The sequence below is a fragment of the Lepus europaeus genome, chromosome 1 (assembly GCF_033115175.1).
Source record: "Lepus europaeus isolate LE1 chromosome 1, mLepTim1.pri, whole genome shotgun sequence".
Lineage (NCBI taxonomy): Eukaryota > Metazoa > Chordata > Mammalia > Lagomorpha > Leporidae > Lepus > Lepus europaeus.
Genome location: NC_084827.1, coordinates 162,366,446 through 162,388,580, shown reverse-complemented (window position 1 = coordinate 162,388,580; position 22,135 = coordinate 162,366,446). Strand labels below are relative to the sequence as shown.

General features: G+C 59.1%; 1 protein-coding gene across 9 annotated transcripts in view; it reads left to right on the top strand.

The window, feature by feature from the left end:
* TNS1 (tensin 1) overlaps nucleotides 1-18,515 on the top strand; it is a 191,253-nt gene extending 172,738 nt beyond the window's left edge. For all 9 annotated transcript variants that reach the window (XM_062191499.1, XM_062191517.1, XM_062191480.1 and 6 more), the window contains 11 exons: nucleotides 378-576; nucleotides 2,345-3,336; nucleotides 5,109-5,195; nucleotides 6,054-6,185; nucleotides 6,502-6,594; nucleotides 7,310-7,387; nucleotides 9,529-9,600; nucleotides 9,843-10,011; nucleotides 11,116-11,184; nucleotides 11,544-11,576; nucleotides 14,447-18,515. In XM_062191499.1, the coding sequence (XP_062047483.1) occupies nucleotides 378-576; nucleotides 2,345-3,336; nucleotides 5,109-5,195; nucleotides 6,054-6,185; nucleotides 6,502-6,594; nucleotides 7,310-7,387; nucleotides 9,529-9,600; nucleotides 9,843-10,011; nucleotides 11,116-11,184; nucleotides 11,544-11,576; nucleotides 14,447-14,591 (2,069 nt within the window). In that variant the 3' untranslated portion in view covers nucleotides 14,592-18,515. The remainder of the gene's footprint in view (nucleotides 1-377; nucleotides 577-2,344; nucleotides 3,337-5,108; nucleotides 5,196-6,053; nucleotides 6,186-6,501; nucleotides 6,595-7,309; nucleotides 7,388-9,528; nucleotides 9,601-9,842; nucleotides 10,012-11,115; nucleotides 11,185-11,543; nucleotides 11,577-14,446) is intronic.
* Nucleotides 18,516-22,135: the final 3,620 nt, after the last annotated feature.

Sequence of the window (22,135 nt, the reverse complement as noted above, 5' to 3'; positions counted from 1 at the left end):
GCCCCATTGAACCCTGGCACTCTCCTGAGATTAGAGTGAGGCTGGGTTGGAGGGCGAGGGGGCAGGGCGGGCAGAGAAGGGGATCCTTGAGGGCACAGGGGCTGGGTGGGAGGGGTGTGGAAGAAAGAAGCAGCTGGAGAGGTGCCTGCAGGGGAGGGTCCCTGGCGGCCTGTTTCTGGAATGCATGTCTGAGCGTGGGCCTGCTTAATTAAAGCTGCAGAGGGGCAGGGCAGGTATGGGGGGCTGGCGCTGGGACAGGTTCCCCTTGCATCCTTTGGGGACATTTCTGAGCTCTGTGTTCCCTGCGGGAGTGGGTGGGGCCCATGCTGCACCCTTTGGGGAATGTGCTCAGGGTCTCTACTCTTTGCCCCCCGCAGAGCCCCGGAGCTACGTGGAGTCTGTGGCCCGGACAGCGGTGGCCGGGCCCCGAGCCCAGGACCCTGAGCCCAGGAGCTTTAGCACTCCGTCTGCTCAGGCCTATGGCTCCGAGGCAGCCCTGAGGAACGGGACCCCGGGCGGCTCCTTTGCCTCCCCCAGCCCTCTGTCCACCAGCAGCCCCATCCTCACTGCTGACAGGTGAGCGGGGGTGGGCAGCGCGAGGGGCTGAGGGTCCAGGTCTGGGGCAGCCCAGTGCTGGGGGAGGAGTGGGCCCGTTAGATGCATCTGGGGTGTCGACAGCAGAAATCAGCCGGATGGTGCACCTAGGGAACCCCGCATCAAGGCACGTTGCGGGGGCACCTCTGAGGGCTGACTCTCACGGGGAGCCCCCAGGGTGAGCGAGCTGGGGCTCCCAGGCTGCACTCAGGCCCACCTGCCCACAGCTGTGCTGGAAAGAGTACAAGGTGAGCAATACGTAGTAAATGCTCCCCGGGCGCCAGACACTCCCCTAGGTGCAGTGACCCTGTGGCCCACGCTCTCGTTATTCCCGCCCTTGAGTGAGGCAGCTGGAGCGCAGAGGTGAAGGGCTTGCTCCAGGCGCTGCAGCTAAGCAGCCTTCGGAGCCGGATTCACACCCAAGGCGTGCGGTTGGCAGAGCCCCCTGTGTCTTATCTTCTCCCCGGACCTGCGTCCCAGGGCCTGCCCTTCATAGGGTGAGCGCCAACTGGGCCCAAAGCTGACAGATGAGGAACATGCTTGGAGCACAGAGCAGGGCCGCTAGTTCTGGCCAGGGATGTGGCCAGGGTTTCTGAGGACAGGCAGGATGCTGGAAGATGAGGAAAGACAGGGGACACTCCCGAAGGCCAGCACGGCCAGGATCGGGGACTGGGGGTGTGGATGGGCCAGGTGCCAGGTGCTGGGAGCCTGAGGCCTGCCAGCGAGAATGTCTGGGCAGCTGCACGGCTGGCATCTGTCTGTCTGGGTGCATCTGGGTGCCCAGGGTCAGGCAGCGGAGGGTGGGCAGCCCCTGCTGACAGGCCCCAGGCTCTGCTGGGGTGGTGGGGAAGACTTTAGGACTCAGAGAAGAAAGGTGACATAGGGAAGGGAGGTTAAGGTCAGCTCCAGCCAGGTGGGAAAGAGGACTGGAGCATCCTGCACTGACCAGAACTCCCGTCAGAAAGGGAAACTGAGTCCCGGCCATCCCTTCCTTCTCAAGCCCATCCCTGTGTGCAGCCTGGGACACCACAGGCCAGGCCTGCACGCCCTATTGCGGCTCAGGCCCTGAAGCCAAACTTGCACCCTCTCCTACCCCCAGTGCCCCGTGCCATCCGGGCCTCACTGCATTGGACATCTGACTGTCCCCTGTTTTCAAGGAAGAGACTTTCCCTGCCTCGCCCCCACCAGCCACTGCTGATGTTCCATGAACCCTGGCCTTGCTGTTTCTTATCTCATTGCCATGCAAGGCAGCTAGCTCTGTGAGTGGCCAAAGCCAGTGCTTGGCAGGCTGCCCTCACAAAGATCCCAACTCCCCTGATTTGAAACTTCCCCTGTGAGCTGTTTCTTGGCTTGCCTGGGGCCACTCAGGAGTGAAACCCAGCGTTGGCATTCACAGGGCTGAAGGCTGACAGTGCCCCGGGACACCTGAGTCAAGGCAGGAGCAGGATCTGGGTGGTGTGATTCCTTTCGCAGCACTGGCCGATTCCAGGGCACTTGGCTTTGCTTCGTGTGACATAGGAGACTGTTGGTGCAGTGGACAAAATGTGGCTTTGGAGTCAGACGCAGCTGAGTTGGAACCTGGTCCCTCTTGAGCTGTGTGGTCCCGAGTCTACTGCTTCACCTCTTGGTGCCGTGGTTTCTTCTGGTGGTCCCATAACGTGATGCGTTAAGGTGCAGGTGCGGTCCTCGCTGGGAGGCCGCCTTCACTGTGCATCACCCCCTGACCGCTCCACCTGCCGTCTCTCACCAGCACTTCCGTAGGGAGCGTGCCATCAGGGGAGAACGGTGACCAGGGCCGCCGGACACCCACGCAGCCTTCGATGGATCCTGGCTTCCGCTCCGGCAGCCTGGTGCAGCACGGCGGGTCGGGCCGGAGAAGTTACCAGAGCTCGTCTCCTCTCCCCGCTGTGGGCAGCAGCTGCAGCCCTGACTACTCACTTCAGCAACTGAGTTCCTCTCCAGAAAGCCAGGCCCGGCCTCAGTTCAGTGTGGCTGGCGTCCACACAGTGCCAGGCAGCCCACAGGCACGCCACAGGACAGTGGGCACCAACACTCCCCCTAGCCCCGGCTTTGGTCGGCGGGCCATCAACCCCGGTGTGGCTGCCCCTGGCAGCCCCAGTTTAAGCCACCGCCAGGTGATGGGTCCATCGGGTCCTGGTTTCCATGGTAACGTAGTCTCCAGCCCCCAGAGCAGTGCAGCAACCACTCCAGGGAGCCCCAGCCTGGGCCGGCACCCTGGGGCCCACCAAGGCCACCTGGCCTCTGGTCTCCATGGCAACACAGTGGGCAGCCCTGGAAGCCCCAGCCTGGGCCGGCACCTGGGAGGGTCTGGATCTGTGGTTCCTGGCAGCCCCAGCTTGGACCGGCACGTAGCCTACGGGGGCTACTGTACCCCTGAAGATGGGAGACCCACGCTGTCCCGGCAGAGCAGTGCCTCTGGCTACCAGGCTCCTGCCACGCCCTCCTTCCCCGTCTCCCCCGCCTACTACCCAGGCCTGAGCAGCCCTGCCACCTCCCCGTCGCCAGACTCTGCAGCCTTCAGGCAAGGGAGCCCAACCCCTGCCCTGCCAGAGAAGCGGAGGATGTCCATGGGCGACCGGGCCGGCAGCCTCCCCAACTATGCCACCATCAATGGGAAGGTGTCGTCCTCGCCTGTGGCCAGTGGCATGTCCAGCCCCAGCGGCAGCAGCACTGTCTCCTTCTCCCACACTCTGCCCGACTTCTCCAAGTACTCCATGCCAGGTGGGTCTGCCTCTCCTGCTGGGCGACTGGGTCCCCACCTCTGTTCTGACACTCGCCTGGCACCCGGCCTTGGGTGCACCACTGACTTCCGGGCCTCAGTTGCTTCATCTGTATCACGGGAGTGGGAGGCGTGCTCTGGTTGTGGGTGATGAGGGTGAGAATCACGGTGGGGACTGGCGTTCCTCTTAGGATCACCACCGCCATCACAGCCACTCCTGCTTGTGGAGCACAAGCAGTGTGCCAGGCTCTTTGGGCATGGCTAAGTACTGTCTCATGTAACCCCCACGGCCACCTGGCAAGTAGGTACGCCTGCCCCATTTTACACACAAGCAAACTGAGGCTTAGAAGCTCTGCTGTCTATGTGGTGTCACACTCTTAATATCCGGCAGAGCTAGGCTTCCAATCCAGGCCCCAAACCCAAGCCTTGCTGGAGTTGTCTATCATTCCGAGGGTGATTTTAGCATAACCTTGAAAACATGGCTTCCAAACCCTGGGTGTATGCACCTTGCTAGTCGCTGGTGAACACAGCCAGGTGCCATATGGGCCAAGGCTGAGGGTTGGAGGCTGTTTTTATGCACCCGGCCTCATGGGAGCCCACGCAGGTTTGTATGATGAATTCTCCCCCCCAAAAACCAGAGCTCGGCATCTTGGCCTCCACCAGAGAGAGCTCGTTATCTGCACACAAGGGTCACGGCCTGAGCTGGCCCCCATCTCTTCGCCACACTTCTAACCTGACTGTGTGCAGAGGGGTCCTGCAGCCCTGGGCACGTGAGGTGTTTGTTTCAGACAGCCAGACACGGGTCCTAGGCGCCCAGATTCTGCCTGGGTCACTGCCAGGCCCGGACACCTAGAGTGACCCTGCACCACCCCCTCCCTGCTTCCTGCCGCCCACCGGGGACATCTGGTTCCCAGCCCCTCTTCTTGAAGGATGCGAGACTTCTAGGAGTTGGGACACTTCCTGTTTCCCACCATCTTCCTTGCTTAAAATAGCCTGTGGAGTCAACACAGGAAGGCACATGGGACTGCAGCCGCCTCTGACAGCTCATGAAACAGGCACAGCTGCGGCGGCAGGGGCCTGGGGCTTCAGCTTGCAGCACTTGCATGGCCCAGCTGCCTGGCCCCAGGCCCTCTTCTGCACACAGCTGCCGGGAAAGGGAAAGGGAGCTGACCTCCCTGGTCACCGACTCCCAGAGACAGACCCCAGGAGCCTCAGGGGGTGTCATCCACAAGCTGAAACTGAGGAGGAGGCCGTGAGGGCCCAGCCTGCCCCCTGGTCCTGCCGCTCGGCTTTCCAGCACCTGCGGCACTGGCTGCCCCGCTTGGGAGGGGGACTGATGGCTGGGGAGGCTGCTTTGGGCTCCTGCCATTGTGCACGGGGAAGTCTGAGGACCCCAGCTTTCTGGGTGTTTCCTGGGGTTGGCTGCCTACACTGAGTCCCCCGCCAGTGTGTTCTGCAGGCTGGACATCTGAAGGCAAGGGCCCAGCAGGAGGGCACGTGTCCCAGCCCTTGTCCACGCTTCTCTGGTTGCTGGCCATGCTCGGTGTCCTCACGGACACAGTCCCCCCAGCCCTCCCTCCCCCAGGCCTCTCTCTCTCCCCTTCTTCTTCTGAAGACACCAGTGAGCCTGGGTTAGCCCTGCTCTGATTTCCGTCCTCACCTCACTTTGATCCCATCTGCAGCGACCCTGTTTCCAAATAAGGCTACGTTCACAGGTACTAGGAGTTAGGACTGCAGCACAGTTCAACCCAGAACACCTTGTCTTCTCCTTTAGACAATAGCCCCGAGACACGGGCCAAGGTGAAGTTTGTTCAGGACACTTCCAAGTACTGGTACAAGCCTGAGATCTCCAGAGAGCAGGGTGAGTGCTGGGGCCTTGGGGACACACGGGGTCTTCCCGGGACACAGAGCAGGGACACACCCATGTTGCTTTGCTGTAGCAGACGGCCACACTGGGGGAGAGGGGCTGAGATCAAAGTCAGACAACAAGAGGCACTTCCTGCAGCCAAGTGTGGGAGGGCAGAAGCAAGGGCTGGAAGCATCCTTGGAAGTGGCAAAGCCACGGGCAGCCCCAGTTTAAGCCACCGCCAGGTGATGGGTCCATCAGGTCCTGGTTTCCATGGTAACACAGTCTCCAGCCCCCAGAGCAGTGCAGCAACCACTCCAGGGAGCCCCAGCCTGGGCCGGCACCCTGGGGCCCACCAAGGCCACCTGGCCTCTGGTCTCCATGGCAACACAGTGGGCAGCCCTGGAAGCCCCAGCCTGGGCCGGCACCTGGGGGCGGTCTGGATCCATGGTTCCTGGCAGCCTTCACTCTCTGTGCTATGGGGAGTTTTGCATTTTAACAAAATTTAAATAAGGAACCCAAAGCTGGGAATGGGGACATGGAGATGAGGTCTGCCCCAGGGTGGCGAGAAGAGCCGTGTAGGGGTGAGGCAGGGGTCTGCACCACAGCCCGGCTTGAGCCTGCTGCTGCCTGTGGCTGTGGAGAGTACTTTGCTGCGACACACGGACACCTGTCGGGGGCCTGCCTCTTGAACGCTCTCGAGCTGCAGCGGCCGGGCTGAGTGGTGGCCGCAGGGACTGTGTGGCCTGCACAGCCCGAGATATCTACTCCCCAGGCAATTACAGAGCTCGCTGGCTTCAGTGAAGGGACTTCGGCGAAGCCAGGCCCACCAACGTCTTGTCTCTTCTTCTCTCCCTGCCCCTCCCAATCCAGCCATCGCCCTTCTCAAGGATCAGGAGCCAGGGGCCTTCATCATCCGCGACAGCCACTCCTTCCGGGGGGCCTACGGGCTGGCCATGAAGGTGTCTTCCCCGCCTCCAGGCATCATGCAACAGAATAAGAAAGGTGAGCTCGGGACTCGGTGGCACTCACTGGCTCTGTAAGCCGTGGCGAGCTGATGTTGTGGCTATGCAGGAGGGCGAGCCTCGGCCTCCGTGCAGGCTGGGTCTGGGAAGCAATGTTACTGGGACCCCGAGTTGTGTTTCCTTGAGGGGTGGGGGAGAAGGCGGTGGTGGGCTCTCTCTCCCATGTGGTTCTTGCCGCTTTATCTCCTCGACCCCTTCTGCTCTCCTGGCCAGGCGCTCTTGGGAGGAGGTGGGGGCGGGGTGGGGAGGCATGCCACGAGAAGTGACCGGCCTTTGTCCCTTGCTTTTCTTCCCAGGGGACATGACCCAAGAGCTGGTGAGGCATTTCCTGATAGAGACCGGCCCCAGAGGAGTGAAGCTCAAGGGATGTCCCAACGAGCCCAACTTTGGTGAGCTGCCCCTGCCTGTGTCCTCGTGGGCTGGCCGCAGAGAATCTCTCTTGGCCCTGTCCTGGGCTCCTCCAGGGGTCCGACCCCAAGTTCTTGCCAGCACAGCCTCTGCCAGCCCCTCCTGCCAAAGACAGCAGAGAAAACGAGGATCCATGCTTCCCTCCCTCTGTGCTGTGGCTCCTTAACTGCCACACTCCTGTCTGTGTGTGTCCCACCCAACCCAGACCGGTTACGGTTGTAATTGTGGTGACAACTCGGGCAGCTGCCTTGGTGACCTCCTCTATGGGAAAGCCTCTGTTTGGGTTCCTTACGTTGTTTCTGGGTGGTCGGGGTCACGTGAGGAAAGCAGGCTCTGAGGACTTAGACTCACCCAGGAGCACAGTCACAATAAGTGACTGAGCTGGGACTTGCTCTCACAGTGCCCTGACCCGTCTACAGCAGTGTCCCAATATCCGGGGGTGGGTGGGAGGGGGGAGCTCAGGACAGGGATCAGGAAGAACTTTCTGTGAAGGGAACCGTTAGGTTGCCTTATGACTGCTAAGCAAGCCTTTGGAATCTTTTCCTTTGGGTCCTGTTGAGAAAGAGAGGGGGTGAGCTTGGTTGGTGGGATCCAGAAGCTTCAGGTTATGTGTGTGTGTGTGGGGGGGGGGTGGTGCAGTGGGGCGTGGCTCCCAGGATCCCTGCTCCTGATGCACTCCTGCCCCACTTCCTGCAGGATCTCTGTCTGCCCTGGTCTACCAGCACTCCATCATCCCACTGGCTCTGCCCTGCAAGCTGGTCATTCCAAACCGAGGTAGGCACTCGAGGCTCCGACCGGCCAAGCACATCCCTGAGCTGGCCTCTTCAGGTCTCGGCCGTGCCAGCCGCTCCAGAACACCTGCCAGGGTTGGCATCCTCGGGTCATTCTTCCATTTTGGGGAACCTCAGAACCAGCCTCCTCCCCAATCCCCTATTAAAAAAGAAGGAAGAGTTCATTAAAAAGCTTAACTCCGGGAACATTCATAATTGACTTGCCAGATTGTTCTAGAAAGTTCTCTAGGGGCTCCGAGAATTTCACATTGAATCTTCAGAGTAAGCCTCATCCCAGGGGGGCACGACAAGTGGAGGCAGCCCCAGGGGCCTTGTCCTGGGTGAGGGGGCCATCAGTGGGAGGGCCTGGGGAGGCAGGTTGAAGGTGTGGGCTTCCAGGCTCTGGGTTGGCTGAATGGGGGGGAGGAAGGCACGTGCTCCACAGGGAGGGGTGGGAGGGGCAGGGCCCACCTGTGCCTGGGGTTTCTGGTCTGTGTAGTTGGGGGCTGGGGCATGCTAAGCTGGCCAAGAAGATGTGAGCTTCTCCAGGGAGATGTCCCAGCTCTGGAGAATGGCGATGGGCCCATAATGCCTTAGTGCAGGCTTCTACCACCCACCCCCAAGTACACGGGCACAGTGCAGGGGGAGGCTCGTAGTGCTGATGCTGAACATGAGGTCTGAGAACTGGGTGCCTCCTCTCCACCCTCCCTGTTGGGTGATAGGAACCTCGGTGTGCCCCTAGACTCATGGCCAGGGACTCCATTCTGGTCTTCCTTGGAGCTGCAGAAGTCACAATTTAATAGTGCTTACCAATATCCATTTCACCAAAGTGAGTCATGGAAGTATTAATAATTGACCAAAAGTCAACTACATCTTTTTTTTTAATTTAAATTATGCTCCTGTTTTAAAAAGATTTATTTTATTTATTTGAAAGACAGCATTACAGGGGGAGGTAGAGACAGAGAGAGAGAGGTCTTCCATCTGCTGGTTCACTCCCCAATTGGCTACAATGGCTGGAGCTGAGCTGATCCAAAGCCAGGAGCCAGGAGTTTCTTCCGGGTCTCCCACGTGGGTGCAGGGGCCCAAGGACTTGGGCCATCTTCTGCTGCTTTCCCAGGCCAGAGCAGGGAGCTGGATCGGAAGAGGAGCAGCTGGCAGTCGAACTGGCACCCATGTGGGATGTGGGCAATAAAGACTGGGGCTTTAACCCGCTGTGCCCACAGCAATGGCCCCGGTCATCCACATTGTACAGAGCATCGTTCATGGCATACTCTAGCTGCCTAATCAACTTCTGTTTCTATGGAATTTAGTGAAATAGTTCACCAGAAACTGCTTGTTATTTAAATTGTATCAACCATGGCTCTCCATGTGTGGTCCCAGGACCAGCCGCATTAGCCCCTCCCAAGAACTTGTTAAAAAATGCAAGTGTTCTCCAGACCCACAGAAGCTCAGGGCTGGGCCCAGAAAGCTGTGTTTTTATGAGCCTGCATACCAAAGGGCGAGAAACCCTGCTATAACAGATACTAAATCCCCTCCTGATTTTTCAAAGGTTTAGCTATAGTTGTCAAATAAAAATTGAATTCTGTGCAGTGTGCAACGTGATGTCTTGATGTCTGCATACCTCGTGAAATGGTCAGACCAAAGCTAATTAACAAATGCATGGCCCAGCTCTGAATTCTTCCTATTGAAGTTCTAGTTGTGCTGTCTTAGAGGCGTAAAGAATTAGACACTTGTTGATCTACACAAAGACTCATCAGTGCAAAACACCACCACCACCATCACCGCCACCCAGTCACTGCTTGAAGGTTTGCTTTGCCAGACACTGGGCTAAACGGAGTGCATGGAAGATCTCGAGCACTCAGGGATGAGTCGGCCGTCATCATCTCCCTTTTGTAGGGACTTAGCAGGTGCTGGGGGGAGGCTGTGAGCCCGGCTCTGCCTGCCGAAGAGCTCTCGCCCCGTGTGCCAGGTACTTAGAGTCATGCACATTCATACGGAACATGACCCGGCGCTGACTGCCAGGGCCTGTTATGCAAAGCCGAGTCCATTGCACAGAAGTATTTGTGGAGCTCACCTTAGGCCCAGCCAAGCGTGCGCTGCTTTCCAGCTCCAGGGTTTTAATTACCAGCTGAATTTTTGTCTCAGACCCCACAGATGAATCAAAAGATAGCTCTGGCCCTGCTAACTCAACCTCCGACCTGCTAAAGCAAGGAGCTGGTGAGTGGTCCCCTGACGCTGCACCCCTGCCCAGGCCTTCCTGGCCTGTCCCCTCCTGCAGGTGCAGGCTGGAAGCCTCTCCCAGACCCAGATGTCTCTGGGCAGATTGCATGGCTGGGTGCAGGTGCTTTGGCCCAAGGCTGCTTGAACTTGCCTCTGCTCCCTACCCCCTGAGAGCGGGCCTGCCGTGTGGCCCCACCTGCTCCAGCCCAATGACTCCTCCTTGGGTCGCTTTCTTCCAGCCTGCAATGTGCTCTTCGTCAACTCTGTGGACATGGAGTCACTCACGGGGCCGCAGGCCATCTCCAAAGCCACATCTGAGACGTTGGCTGCTGACCCCACGCCAGCTGCCACCATTGTTCACTTCAAGGTGTCTGCCCAGGGAATCACACTGACCGATAACCAGAGAAAGTAAGATTCTTCCACCTGCTTATGTTTGGGTCTCCTTCCTGTGATCCAACTTCCCATCCACTGCTCACCCACTTACCATCTGACCTGTTTACTCACACATGTCCATTCTACCTCCATTTACCCTCTCCCATTCACTTGTCCCCCTACCCATCCATCTATCCATCCATGTACCCATCCATCCATGCATCTATCTCTGTCCTTCTACCCTTCCATCCATCCATCCACCCATCCATCTTTCATTCCTTCCTTCCATCTATCCATCCATCCACCTGTCACTCATCCATCCATCATCCATCCTTTCACCCTTCCTTCCATCCATCCATCTATCCATCTACCCATCCATCCAGTCACCCACCCATCTATCCATCCATCCACCCACCCGTCCACCCATCCACCCATCCATCCATCCATCCATCCATCCCTCCTTCCACCCTTTCAATCACCCCCTCTACCCATCCATCCATCCATCCTTCATTCCTTCCTTCCATCCATCCATCCACCCATCTACCCATCCATCCAGTCACCCACCTATCTATCCATCATCCATCCACCCATCCATCCCTCCTTCCACCCTTTCAATCACCCCCTCTATCCATCTATCCATCTATATCTATTCATCCATCCTTCATTCCTTCCTTCCATCCATCCACCCATTCATCCATCCAGTCACTCATCCATCCATCATCCATCCACCCCTCCCTCCTTCCACCCTTTCAATCATCCCCCATCTGTCCATCCATCCTTCCACAAGGATTTGCCTGCACTGGCTCTGCAGCTGTACATACAACTGGTAAGAGTACCTGTGTCCTGGAGCAGAGCCCTTTCTCTTGGGCTGCCTCCCGACAGTGTGCCCAGCTGCTTTCCTCTCCCTCCAGGCTCCTTTCTTTCCTCATTCCTCGGTACCAATTTCTCCCCTCCTTCCCCAGCCCCTGCACTTGGGACATGTTTCTAGGGCACACCTGTGTGTTGCTCAGGTGCCCGTGGGAGCACATCAGGCCATTTGCTCATCAGCGAAGGGCTGAGCAGCCCTGTGGGAAGGCAGCCTTGGCTGCAGGTGGAAGGAGGGAAAAAGCGCTCATTGTGTCTCTCTGATGTGTGCCACAGGCTCTTCTTCCGACGACACTACCCCCTCAACACCGTCACCTTCTGTGACCTGGATCCACAAGAAAGGAAGTAAGTCCTGGAGCTGCCTGGCCGCCTGCCCAGCTCTATGGTGCTGGGTCTGTGTGTTCCTGGCTCTGCGGGACCATCGGCCTGAGTCTCCCAACGCAGACATGAGACCCCTCAGGGATTAACTGGCCACTCCCACCCACTCTTCCATGTCGCTGACCCAAGTCTGCTGCTCCCCACACTGGGGAAGGTGCCTGGGAGGCAGCCACAGTGCTGTCCCCGCCTCGCGTGCCCCCTGTGCCTGATCTGCACGGGCGTCTGTCTGCTGGGGACCAGGGCTTCCTCTGCCCTCCGCCCAGCCCAGGTCTGGCCCCCTGGGGAGAAGGTGTGTCACTTACACTGAGCCCTCTTTCTTTCCACAGGTGGATGAAAACGGAGGGAGGCGCCCCTGCTAAGTGAGTCTGGCTTCTTTTTTTTGCTGCCCAGCTAGCTGGGAGGGGGGCTCCTTGGTGAGGGGAGCAGGGGGCAAGTCTGGAACCCGGGCCCAGGCGAGGGAAGGGGGAAGTGAGGACCTTTGGGCCAAAGTCACTCAGTTTGGGAGGCAGAGCTTGACCCCTATCGCAGGGCCAGGGACCCAGGCCCTAGTCTGCTCGCCTCCCTCCCCTCTCTCAGTCTCGGAACCAGCAGGGGTCCAAGGCAATGGACAGAGAACAGAACTGTGTTAGAGACTGGGGCCACGGTTGTTCAGATGATTCTTTCTGGCCAGCTCCTGGCTGCTTTTATCCGCGTTCTTGCCATATGGTGGGCTTCGTGTGTTGAGAATTCAGAAGGTCTGAATTCTGGACTTCGGTCAAGTCCTCCATCAGTTCAGCACATCCTAAGTGCTTCTGAGGGACTCAGAGACCTCAGGGGGGGCGCTGACTCCACCCTCAGGGAGCCCATTGGCCCAGCACACAGGACAAGTGTATGAGTGGCACTAAGGTGGCTCGGGTTTGCAGGCTGGGGGCTTCCGGTTGCACCTGTGCTGTTGGGAAGGGAGAATTGCCTGGCAACCTATGGCAGTTGTTTGTCAGTATGAGCCAGGGTTTTCCCAAGCTCACAGAACCAATGCCACACACAGGAATGCCCTGGGAGCTAAAGGTGACATGTGGCATCCCCACGGCCACACCTAGCTGTGTGTGCTCGCCCCAGTCGCTCCATGTCTTCACTGGTTGGCTGTGTTATGATTTACACCCCTAGAATGCTGCTTTGACCTCTGTAGCTTTCGACTTCATACCAGATAGTTCTAGAAAAAGAGTGCATTTTCTGCTAAAATGAAAACTGGAAGACATGGTGGTGCAAGGAGGGCTGGGGGAGTGCGCCCCACGGCTGTGCGTGGTGTTGAAGGGAGCATGTGTCCAGACAGTGGACACTCGGGGTAGTCTTGGGAAAGGAGGGTTATTTTTATTTTTTATAGATTTATTTATCCATTCATTTGAAAGAGTAACTAAGAGGGAGAGGGCGAGACAGAGAAAAGGAGAAAAAGATTTTCCATCCATGGTTTACTCCCCAGATGGCCGCGACGGCCAAGGAGCCAGGAGCTTCTTCCAGGTCTCCCACGTGGGTGAGGGGCCCAAGCACTTGGGCCATCTTGCACTGCTGCTTTCCCAGGCCATAGCAGGCAGCTAGATGGGAAGAGGAGCAGCCAGGACTCAAACCAGCACCCATATGGGATGCCTGGTATCACACAAGGCAGATCCCAGGAAGGTTATTTTTAAATGACTCTTAAAACACAAGTGCAGTTGGGTGGCGGGGGGTGGGGGTGTGGTGGGGGACACGACACTGTCGGGGCAGGGGCAGCACAGCACCAGACTGTAGAGCCCTGCGGCAGGGCCCTGGGAGTCCCTTGGGCAAGCTGATGAATATTTGTTGAATGAAGAAGTGAGAGAACTGAGGAGGCGAGTCAGGAGAAGGCTGTGGTGAGACCCCTCAGTGAACCCCTGAAGTCTGTGGCGTCACCAGCGGTGGGGGCCCCCCCAGTGGTGGGGGGACGAGGGGGGCCACGGCCTTCTTGGGCCTCTTGGGGTCATCAGGGTCTGCAAGGCCCTGCTTCTCTTTGTGCTGCTCCATCTCCAGGCCAGTGCTCGCAGATGGGGCAGGAGGCAGTGCTTGGTTGCCCCGTGCTGGGAGCCTGGTGACATGCCCTCACTCAGCCCAGAGCACTCATGCCATGGGCCCAGCCAGGCTGGAAGGGGAGGTGCAGGGGCTGCCCCACGGATCCTGGCTTCCCCAGCACTAGGGCACTACCCCAGATCCTGGGCCCTGTCATTCCCTGCCCCTGAAACAAAGCATGGAGAACAAAGTTAGAGGAAATGAGGGTTGTGTGCACACACACGTGTGTGTATCTGTACATCGGTGCGTGCACGTTGTGTGTGCTACATATGTGTATAGGTGTGAGAAGTGTGTGGTGTGTATGTGCATGGAGGTAAAAGGTATGTGTGGCTGTGTGTTGTAGGTGCGGGGTGTGTGATTGTGTCTTTGTGTGTTGTATGGTGGTGTGAGTGTGTGTGTGGAGTGTGGGGTGTGTGTGTGCTGTGTGGCGGTGCGGGGGTGGATGGGCACTTGCTCACACAGAGGCAGGCAGGACCCAGCTCTGCTAATTTTGGCCGTGGTGGTGCAGCCCCGGCGACCGAGGGGTTTCCATGGGTGGCATCTCCAGCTGTCCCGATGACCAAGTCCCTGTCCTGCTCTAATTAGCAACAGGCCGGCTGGGAGGGGACCTGGGCGCACATTCTGTTCTCTTCCCCCGTATTTTTAACTCTGTTTTGCAAGGAGAGGGTGCTTGGTCACTGGATCTTGGCAGGGATTGGACAGGCATAGGGATCCCCTGATCCCCTCCCCCCTCTATTCCCAGGGCTCACGGGCCTTGGAGCCCAGCAGGACTCTGTGTGTGTGTGTGTGTGTGTGTGTGTCTGTGCGCGGCGGGGGGCTGCCCGTGCCTTTGCCAGGCAGGCGCCATTTTGTTCCCTTGCTTATTTCTGTGTAAGAACATTCGGGTGGGGTGGAGCTGGGAGGGACCAGAGATGCTTGTCTAGGAATGTCCCCGCTTTATTTCTGGTCTCATCCCCACCCCTTACTGTGCACAGCTTGTCTCTGGCCCTCACAGGGTGGAGGTTCTGTGGGGCGCCTCCCCAACCCCTGACACACCGGGGAAGACTGGGGGTGGGGCGAGAGGTTGGCCTGGCCAGCCGTGCACCTGCACTGCCTCCAGGCCCCTCCCTCCCCTCCCCCCGCAGCGGTCACTCTCCTTGCCTCCTCATACCTGTCGCTCTCCCTGCTTCCACAGGCTCTTCGGCTTCGTGGCCCGGAAGCAGGGGAGCAGCACAGACAACGCCTGCCACCTCTTCGCTGAGCTCGACCCCAACCAGCCGGCCTCCGCCATCGTCAACTTCGTCTCCAAGGTCATGCTGAGTGCGGGCCAGAAGAGATGAGCCCCGCCCCTTGCCCAGGGCCAGGGCAGTGGGGCTGGGGCGTGGCGGGAGGGGACCGTGAATCCTGACCACCCTTGAATCCAGAAGGAGAACTTTGGGCTGATTTTGGAGAAGGAGAGAAGAAAGTGCATCATGGGGAGAGGGAAGTGAATTACAGCGGGAGCGGGAAAGAGAGAGAGAGAGAGAGGAAGAGACGGAGGAGGAGATTCCCCTAGGGAGATGGAAGCCGCCTCCCAGAAGAACCAGGGCCCCCATCTCCCCCCGCCCTGCTTCCCAAGAATGGAGCTTCCCGAGGAGACTGCCGGCCTCCCAGAGAACCCGTTGGGGAGAGGAAAGGCTCCGTCTCCCTCACTCAACTGCTCTGCAAGGAGCAATCCAGAGAGCATCATCTTACTTTTCCTGGCCGCCTGTAGGGGGCAGAACTTTCTCACTGGCCCCTACGCTTCCTCTGGTGGGCCTTGGACGTATCACGTGGGCGTCTGCCCTGCACCCTCACCTGTTGGCCTAGAGCTGCCTCGAGCGGCTGCAATCAGAACCAGCCCTCCGGGTCTGCGTCCCGTGCGTCTGCACACGAATGTGCGTGCTGTCCAAAGAGTAGGGCTGGGGTGACCGGGCAGCGGGGAGGGGACAGAGGTGCCTTTGGCAGGAGCACCCAAGGTGCTCTCTCACCCTGGTCCCCGCGCCTGCACCCTGGTGGCCCTGGGCACCTCCAGTCCCTTCTCCCCTATAGAGGTCCCCCTTGCAGCGTCACCCCTGCCTCCCCCAGGAGCTGGAGCGACACGGAGCCGTGGCCTAGGGGAAGAGACTCGGGAAGAGCCCAGTTGAGCTCCGCGCCGGCTCTTGCTCTGGCCGCGAGGTGCCCGCCTGTGCCTGGCACTCTGCCTTAGCGCCCACCGTCGGCCCCATCCCTGGGTTTCTTGCCCAGAACAAGCCTTATCTCTGACTTGCTTCTCTGCATGATGCCTTGTAGGGGCTGGGGGTCGAGCCCATGTGCTCTGCCCAGCCCTGTTGTGGCCCCAGTGTGGGGCTTCATTTTGGACCACCCTCTGCCCAAGGCTCTGCTTGGCCGGGCCCGGGTGGGGAGGCCTGCACACTCTGTCCTCCCGTTGGGTATCGTTTTGGGATCTGCCTGCCACAGGCAACCTTCCAGCCAGGCTGCCCAGTGCCCAGCGCCCATCAGTGGACCTGCCTACAACGCCAAAGCCTCGCTGCTCCCCCTCTGCCTTGGTTTCCCCAGCAGAGCCATGCTGCCCCAGGAGCAGAAGGCAGAAGGAGTACATTTAGACCCAAGGCCCTAGGGTCCACGTGGGCAGTTGGGCAACCCCCGCCCACCACCCAAGGACTTGGAAGCTGGAGTGCAAGTTCACCAGGACTCCGTTAGTAAGCCTGTGGAGTCCCTGAGAGCGAGGCATTGACTGATATATAAATATATATAATATATATGTGAGACATACTGACAGATCTGTAAGCTAATAAAATATAAGAAAAGATTAAAAAAAAAAGAATAGGTAAATTGCCCAGAAGTATTTATTGTTCCCCTCCACTGCTTTTTTTTTTTTGCCTCCCTGGCCATGAATTGATTCCCATCCCTTTTAATCTGTTAAAGTCATGAGATATAGGAGGCCTTTCTCCTTGGGGCCGCCAGGGTTCTCCTTGCCCTGGCCTTGGCCTGTCCTGGGCTCTGTCCAGGGCCTGGCAGTCAGCTCCCAGGGTGCGTGGGGAAGCTGCAGCCTGAGCGAGCCACAGAGTGGCGGAGGCGTGGGTGCACGTGGTGGAAGTGGGTGACGCGGGTGTGTGTGTGTCCTTGTATCTCTTCTCCTCCAGGGAGCTGTATCTGTGTGGACAACTGTGTTTCAGGGAGCTGAGAGTGTCTGAAGTCGGGGGGTGGGTGGAGTGGGGCCTCCCACTTCCCCAAGAGCGAGGTCCCTCCAAAGTGCTCTTTCCTCGGAGATGAAGTGCGTGGCTTGGCCAGTCCCCTCATTGCATGGTGAACCCCGTTCTCTGCCAAGGCCAGGGCTATTGTAAATATCTTCATCAGCCCCCAGCCAGAGGTCACTCTACACTTGAGGCTGCCCGGCCTCCACACCTGGCCCTCATCCCTGCCTCCCACCTCCCCACCCCACACCAACAGCCCCTCCACCTTAGGCCTGAGCTGTGCGGGATGGAGCCAGGCCCATGCTGGGAAGCCCAGGGCCTGGCTTTGCCGGGAGAAGCAAGGGGAAGGGGACCCCAGCCCGCAGCAGCCCTGTCCCCCACCTTGGGCCTGACACCATAGTCCCCACGTCACACTCACAGGTGGGCCCGTGGACACACGTGCACGCACATATGGGTACACACGCACCACACAGCACTGCAGTCTCTTGCCAAAGACTTCTTGAAAAAGAAAGCACTTTGTACTCACTGTTGTTACTTTGTGAACGTGTATCCGCTTTTTCCTTCCCCTCCCTCCACCTGTTCGCTGTGTGTTGTTGGGTCTGTTTGTCAGGACAGCGCTTGCTGGTCTGGAAGATGGGTTCACAGGGACCCCAGGCAGGCCGAGGCCCCGCCCCAGGCCCCCTCTCCAGCTGTCCAGCAGGCTTCTGAAGCGGGCCCAGGGCCTCTCTGATCTGATGATCTGGAGGCGGTTGGGGGAGGTGGACCCAGAGGCCAGCAGCAAGGAGCTGAGCTGTGAATGGTGCCTGGCTCCCTCCGCTAGACAGTGTGTGAGGACGGAGACCTCAGGTCCTCACCTGGGGCTTCTGACCCGTCTCTCCCCCAGCAGCTGCGAAAGCTGGGAAAGCTGGGACCCTGTCGGGACTTGGGCCCGAGCACTTCCTGGGGTGGTGCCCCAGTGGCCAGAAGGGGCTCTTGGGACGTGGAAGGGCAGGGCGTCCTTCGGCCCTGTTCTGCTGGGCCTGAGCAGCGGGTGGGGGCTCCCAGGCCACCCAGGGGCACAGAGCATGAGCAGCGTCTTTCCACCTGCTGGGCTGCTGCCCTCTGCCCTGTGCCCCCGTCATCTGCCCCTTGTTTGTTTTTTCCCAGCCCCATCCGTAGGAGGCAGCTGGCCCCCCACCCCACACTTGGGGTCATTGAAGAGGCTGGGGGCAGAATCCCAGGCCCATCTCCTGCCCCGAGTCCAGGCCCTGCAGTACTGAGACCCATGTGTCCTTGACCAGTGGTAACACAGGACGTCTGTGTGTGTGTGTGCATTTGAATGGGTGTATGTTTTGCTTACATCCCTTTAAGATACTTGGCAGTGGGTGGGTGGGGTCAGAGATGATGAGCAATGGGATGTCAAGTTCAACATCACTCAGTGGAGAGAGGGAGCAGGAAACGGGGCCTGTGGGGCGGCTGCTGGGTGGAGGCTCAGTGTAGGGCTGGCGAGGACCAGCCACGTGGCTTGGGGCTCGGGCACATGTGTTCCTCCCTGGCCGCTCCATCCTCAGGAGTCCTCAAAGCTGGAGGACCTGTGGATTTCCCGGCCTCTTCCCTGTAGCGAGGTGTTATGGAAGGAGGTCCCACGCTTGTTTTCTAGCCAGCATTAGATGGTTTTGCAGTCTCCTGTGTGTCCACGCTGGGTTCATGTGCGTGGTGCAGGTGTGGGTGTGCGTGTGTATGTGTGTAAGAGAGCACGTGACTGTGCTTGTGTCTCCCCATTCTCCCGCCTCCCTTCTGACACGCCATTCAAAACAAATGTTAAGATTCCTCACCAACCCCGCCCCCTGCAGGAAGAACCTGGCTGTATTTATATAGATGGAAATATACTTTATATTTTGTATCATTGTGCCTATTGCCTCTACCACCTTGTATAAACCGCAGCCTGTGCTACCTGTCCCGGGTATGAATGTACGTTCACTGAGGCTGTCCCCACTCCTGTACAGCGGCTCGGTTTCTTTGCGATCCATTGTATGGCTTTATAAAATGATAAAGTTAAAGAAAATCCTGTGCTCGCATCCAGCAGTGTTGTTGCGACTGGGGTCTGCCAGGGGTCTCCAGTGGGCAAAGGGGCCTCTCTCCGAGGCGTCAGATCTGTGGTGGGTGACTCACCCCAAACTCTCCAGGGGCTTCCCCACCACCCAAGTCTTGGTCCCCACGACTCATTCATCCCGATTCATTCAGTTGGAAAGAAAACTCAGATTCTTCTATGATAACAACAAAGTAATGTGTTTGGCCCAAGTGCCCGGAAGGTCTTGGCAGGGTGGAATCAGGGATTTTTCCCCATCACTTGGTTCAATGCTGGCTTAATCCTCAGGCCAGTTCTACCCACGTGATGGGTACACTCGCTGCTCCAGGCTTTCGTCCACCCACAGGGCAGCCCCAGTAGATTGAGGGCTCTTTCGTCTCCATGTGCACCCGGAGCATGAGCTCAAGGGCCCAGCGTCAACCAGGCTGGCTTGTCTAACACAGAAACAATCACTCCATCCGGGTCTGGACCGCACACCTGCCTCTGGAGCCTTCTGAAGCCGTGGGGACTGACAGTGGGGGAGTGAGGAAGGGGAAGCGGAGGCTGTAGTATAGCCCACCCGGATACCAGGCCCAGGGGTCCTGGGTGAAGTCCTTGGAATTCAGAAGGTTTGGGTGTGATGCCTAGGGAGTCATACCCAGCATGGCACAGGTGGGCCGGGGCTGGAGGACTCGGGAGGGCTCAATGTGGCTGGGAGGGGTCAGCTGATCTGAACACATGTGCGTGGGGACCCTCTGCAGCCGGCACAGCGGGTGCCCTGTGGGACAGCCTTCCCAGACATCTTGGTCGGGACCCCTGTGCTTACATTACACACCCAACAGTTACGGAGGACCCCTTTCCCCCCGAAGGGCTTCTGTGCAGGTGGGCTCTTTGTTGTTGTTGAAGATTTATTTATTTATTTTTTTTGAAAGAGTGGCAGAGAGAGGCAGAGACAGAGAGAGATCTTCTATCCACTGGGTCACTCCCCAAATTGCCAGGACAGTCAGGGCTGGGCCAAGCTGAGGCCAGGAGCCAGGAACTCCATCTGGGTCTCCCATGTGGGTGCAGGGGTCCAAGCACTTGGGCCATCATCTGCTGCTTTTCCAGGTGCATTAGCAGGGAGCTGGATCAGGAGTGGAGCAGCCTGGACTCAAATTAGCACTTTGATATGGGATGCCTGTGTCGCAGGCCACAGATCAACCCACTAAGCCAACGCTGCTCCTCCTTGTGTTTCTAGAAGATTCTATGGCTTCTGCATTCAACCTGTTGTGACGTCACACATGAGCATCTGGGAAACACCACACTTGTGGGAAAATGAGTGAGAAAGAAAATAATGCCTTAGGATCATTAGGAAAAGAATTCAGGCTTCCTAGAAACCCCCCGACAATAACCTGAAATACTGTGTAGGAGACCTGGGACACACAGACCCTGCCTGCAGTGGAGATGTAGGGTGTGGGATCTCCCATAAGCCCACGAGGTAGAGGGAGACGTTGCTGGGGCCAGGGGACAAGTAAGGAGACACGGGATCCGGCAAACACTTGCTAAGCTAAGCGCCAGGGTCTGGGCTGAGCACTCGGGCGCATTTTCTCAAGCACCTACCTATGAGCCAGGGTCCGGTCCTCACTTGCCAGGTGGAGAAATCGATGTTCAACGAGGTTCAGACCTTTGAGCTGGGGTCTGTGGTGGAGCCAGGAGCCCAGGGGCGTTGGGCTTCCCTCTGTGCCCCTCCCAGCTCCTGTCTCTCTCTGCTCGGCATGCGGGCCAGCCAGACTCACACCGTGGGTCAGAGCCGGGGGCAGGGGCTGAGCACACAGCCCCGCCTCCCAGGTGGTGTGGCCCAAGGCTGCAGGAGAAGTGAGGGGGAGGCTGGGCCTGGTGCAGGGGATCAGCAGAGCAGCAGGCTTGCACCCCGGAGCTGAGCTGGTCCAGCCTGTCTGTGAGGGACTCAGTGGGGAGGTGGGGTGCCCAGCTGTGCCCTGCACACCCCAAGGAGGAGCAAATGGACTGGGGCTGCAGTGGGGGATGGGTGGGTGAGGGAGATGAGCCCTCCTGATGCACCTTGCTATGTGGAAGACCCAGGGGCCCTGGCAGGCTGGGCGTCACCTGCAGCCTTAGGAAGGGGGAGGGGCCCGTGAGTGGAGGCCAGGGTTTCTCTCCATGCCTGGCTGGGCGGGCAGAGCTTTCTCAGAGTGGACTCTTCTGCCATACGGGTGTGCAGGGACACGGACACGCCACATGCAGGGGCCAGCATGGGAGCCAGGGAGGAGGGCCCAGGGCGAAGAAGCCCACCGGACTGGCTCAGGTCCCCACTGCCAGCTACCTTCCCATGCTCTCCTGGGAGTGGGAGAATGCTGCTCCCGGCCCTTGGTGAGTGGAGCCCAAAGCCCAGCCTGGAAGAGACCTTGAAGGCCCTTGCTCCTGCCGTGAGACCCCAAGCGGTGGCCATTTCTCCCTCCAGGGGAACTCACTCCACAGGGGGAAGGCACTGGGGGGGAGGGGCAGGCCCTGAGGATTTGGCCAGGTGTGTTTCCTTGCTAGCTATGGGAATCCAATTGTGCATTCCCCTTAGGAAGACCTGGCTTTTCTTCATCAGCTGGGAGAGCTGACCGTCTACAGCTCTGACCGCAGGTGCACTAATGCCGGTCGGTGTGTGCGCGCGCACTGCCTCTCCCTGCAGGTGCACACGACCCAGTCCTGGGGCCTGTGCTGTGTCTGCATGTAGGATCCCTTCCCTGCTCCGTGCAGCCACTGAGGAGCCAGTCGCAGGCCGTGGGGCCGGGGCAGGGGCCGGGAAGGGGATGTGGCCGAGTGACCAGACCACAGCAGGGGAGGGAGTGTCCTGTGAGCTCTGCGGGTCAGAGGCAGTGAGGGGCCTGGTGGCCCCTGGCTAAGGGGTGGCCTGGGGAGGTGGGGCTTGGAGAAGTGGGGTGTGGGAGGATGGGGCGCTTGGGAGGGCGGGGCGTTCTCAGGGTGGGCCGGAAGTGACGGGAATGGAAAGGCCTCAGTTCCCCTTCCCGGAAGTGTCTGACGCCCAGCGTGGGGCTGCAGAAGGCCCTGCGCAGGCTCCACAGGCTCCGTGCGGCCTGGGCGTGGCTGCAGGTGCGCTTAGGCAGCATGCCGGTGCGGGCCTGCGAGCTGGGACCTGGCAGCCCGGCTGGGGTTGGTGCTGACTTTGCCGGGAACGTTCCCTGGGAAGTTTTCCCCTCTTCAGGCCCCACTTCGGTCATCTGTGAAATGGGCTCACGGCACCCCCCGCCCCCACCCGTGTAAGGACAGAGGCCACAGAGCACTCGCCTGGCGCTGTGGGCCCTTCAGAAACTCCTGCTTCCTTTTTCTTTCTGATGCCGCTGGCCGCTTCCTAGGGCCTCCGTGGAGACTTGGCAGCCGAGGGAGTCAAACCTCCCCAGCGGTATCGATCAGCTCGGCTCCACGTGCCAGACCACAGCCCTTGGGGACGGTGCGCAGCCGCCTCCGTGGCTCCAGCCTCTCTGGGCTTTGAAAGATCACCGCTGGCCATCGACACAGGATGTCCGGCCTCTGGGCCCCTCCGCCATGCTGGGAAAGCAAGGGTCCTGAGGTCGCCAGCCCTCCCTCAGTCCCCCCATCCTGTACCTGCAGACTC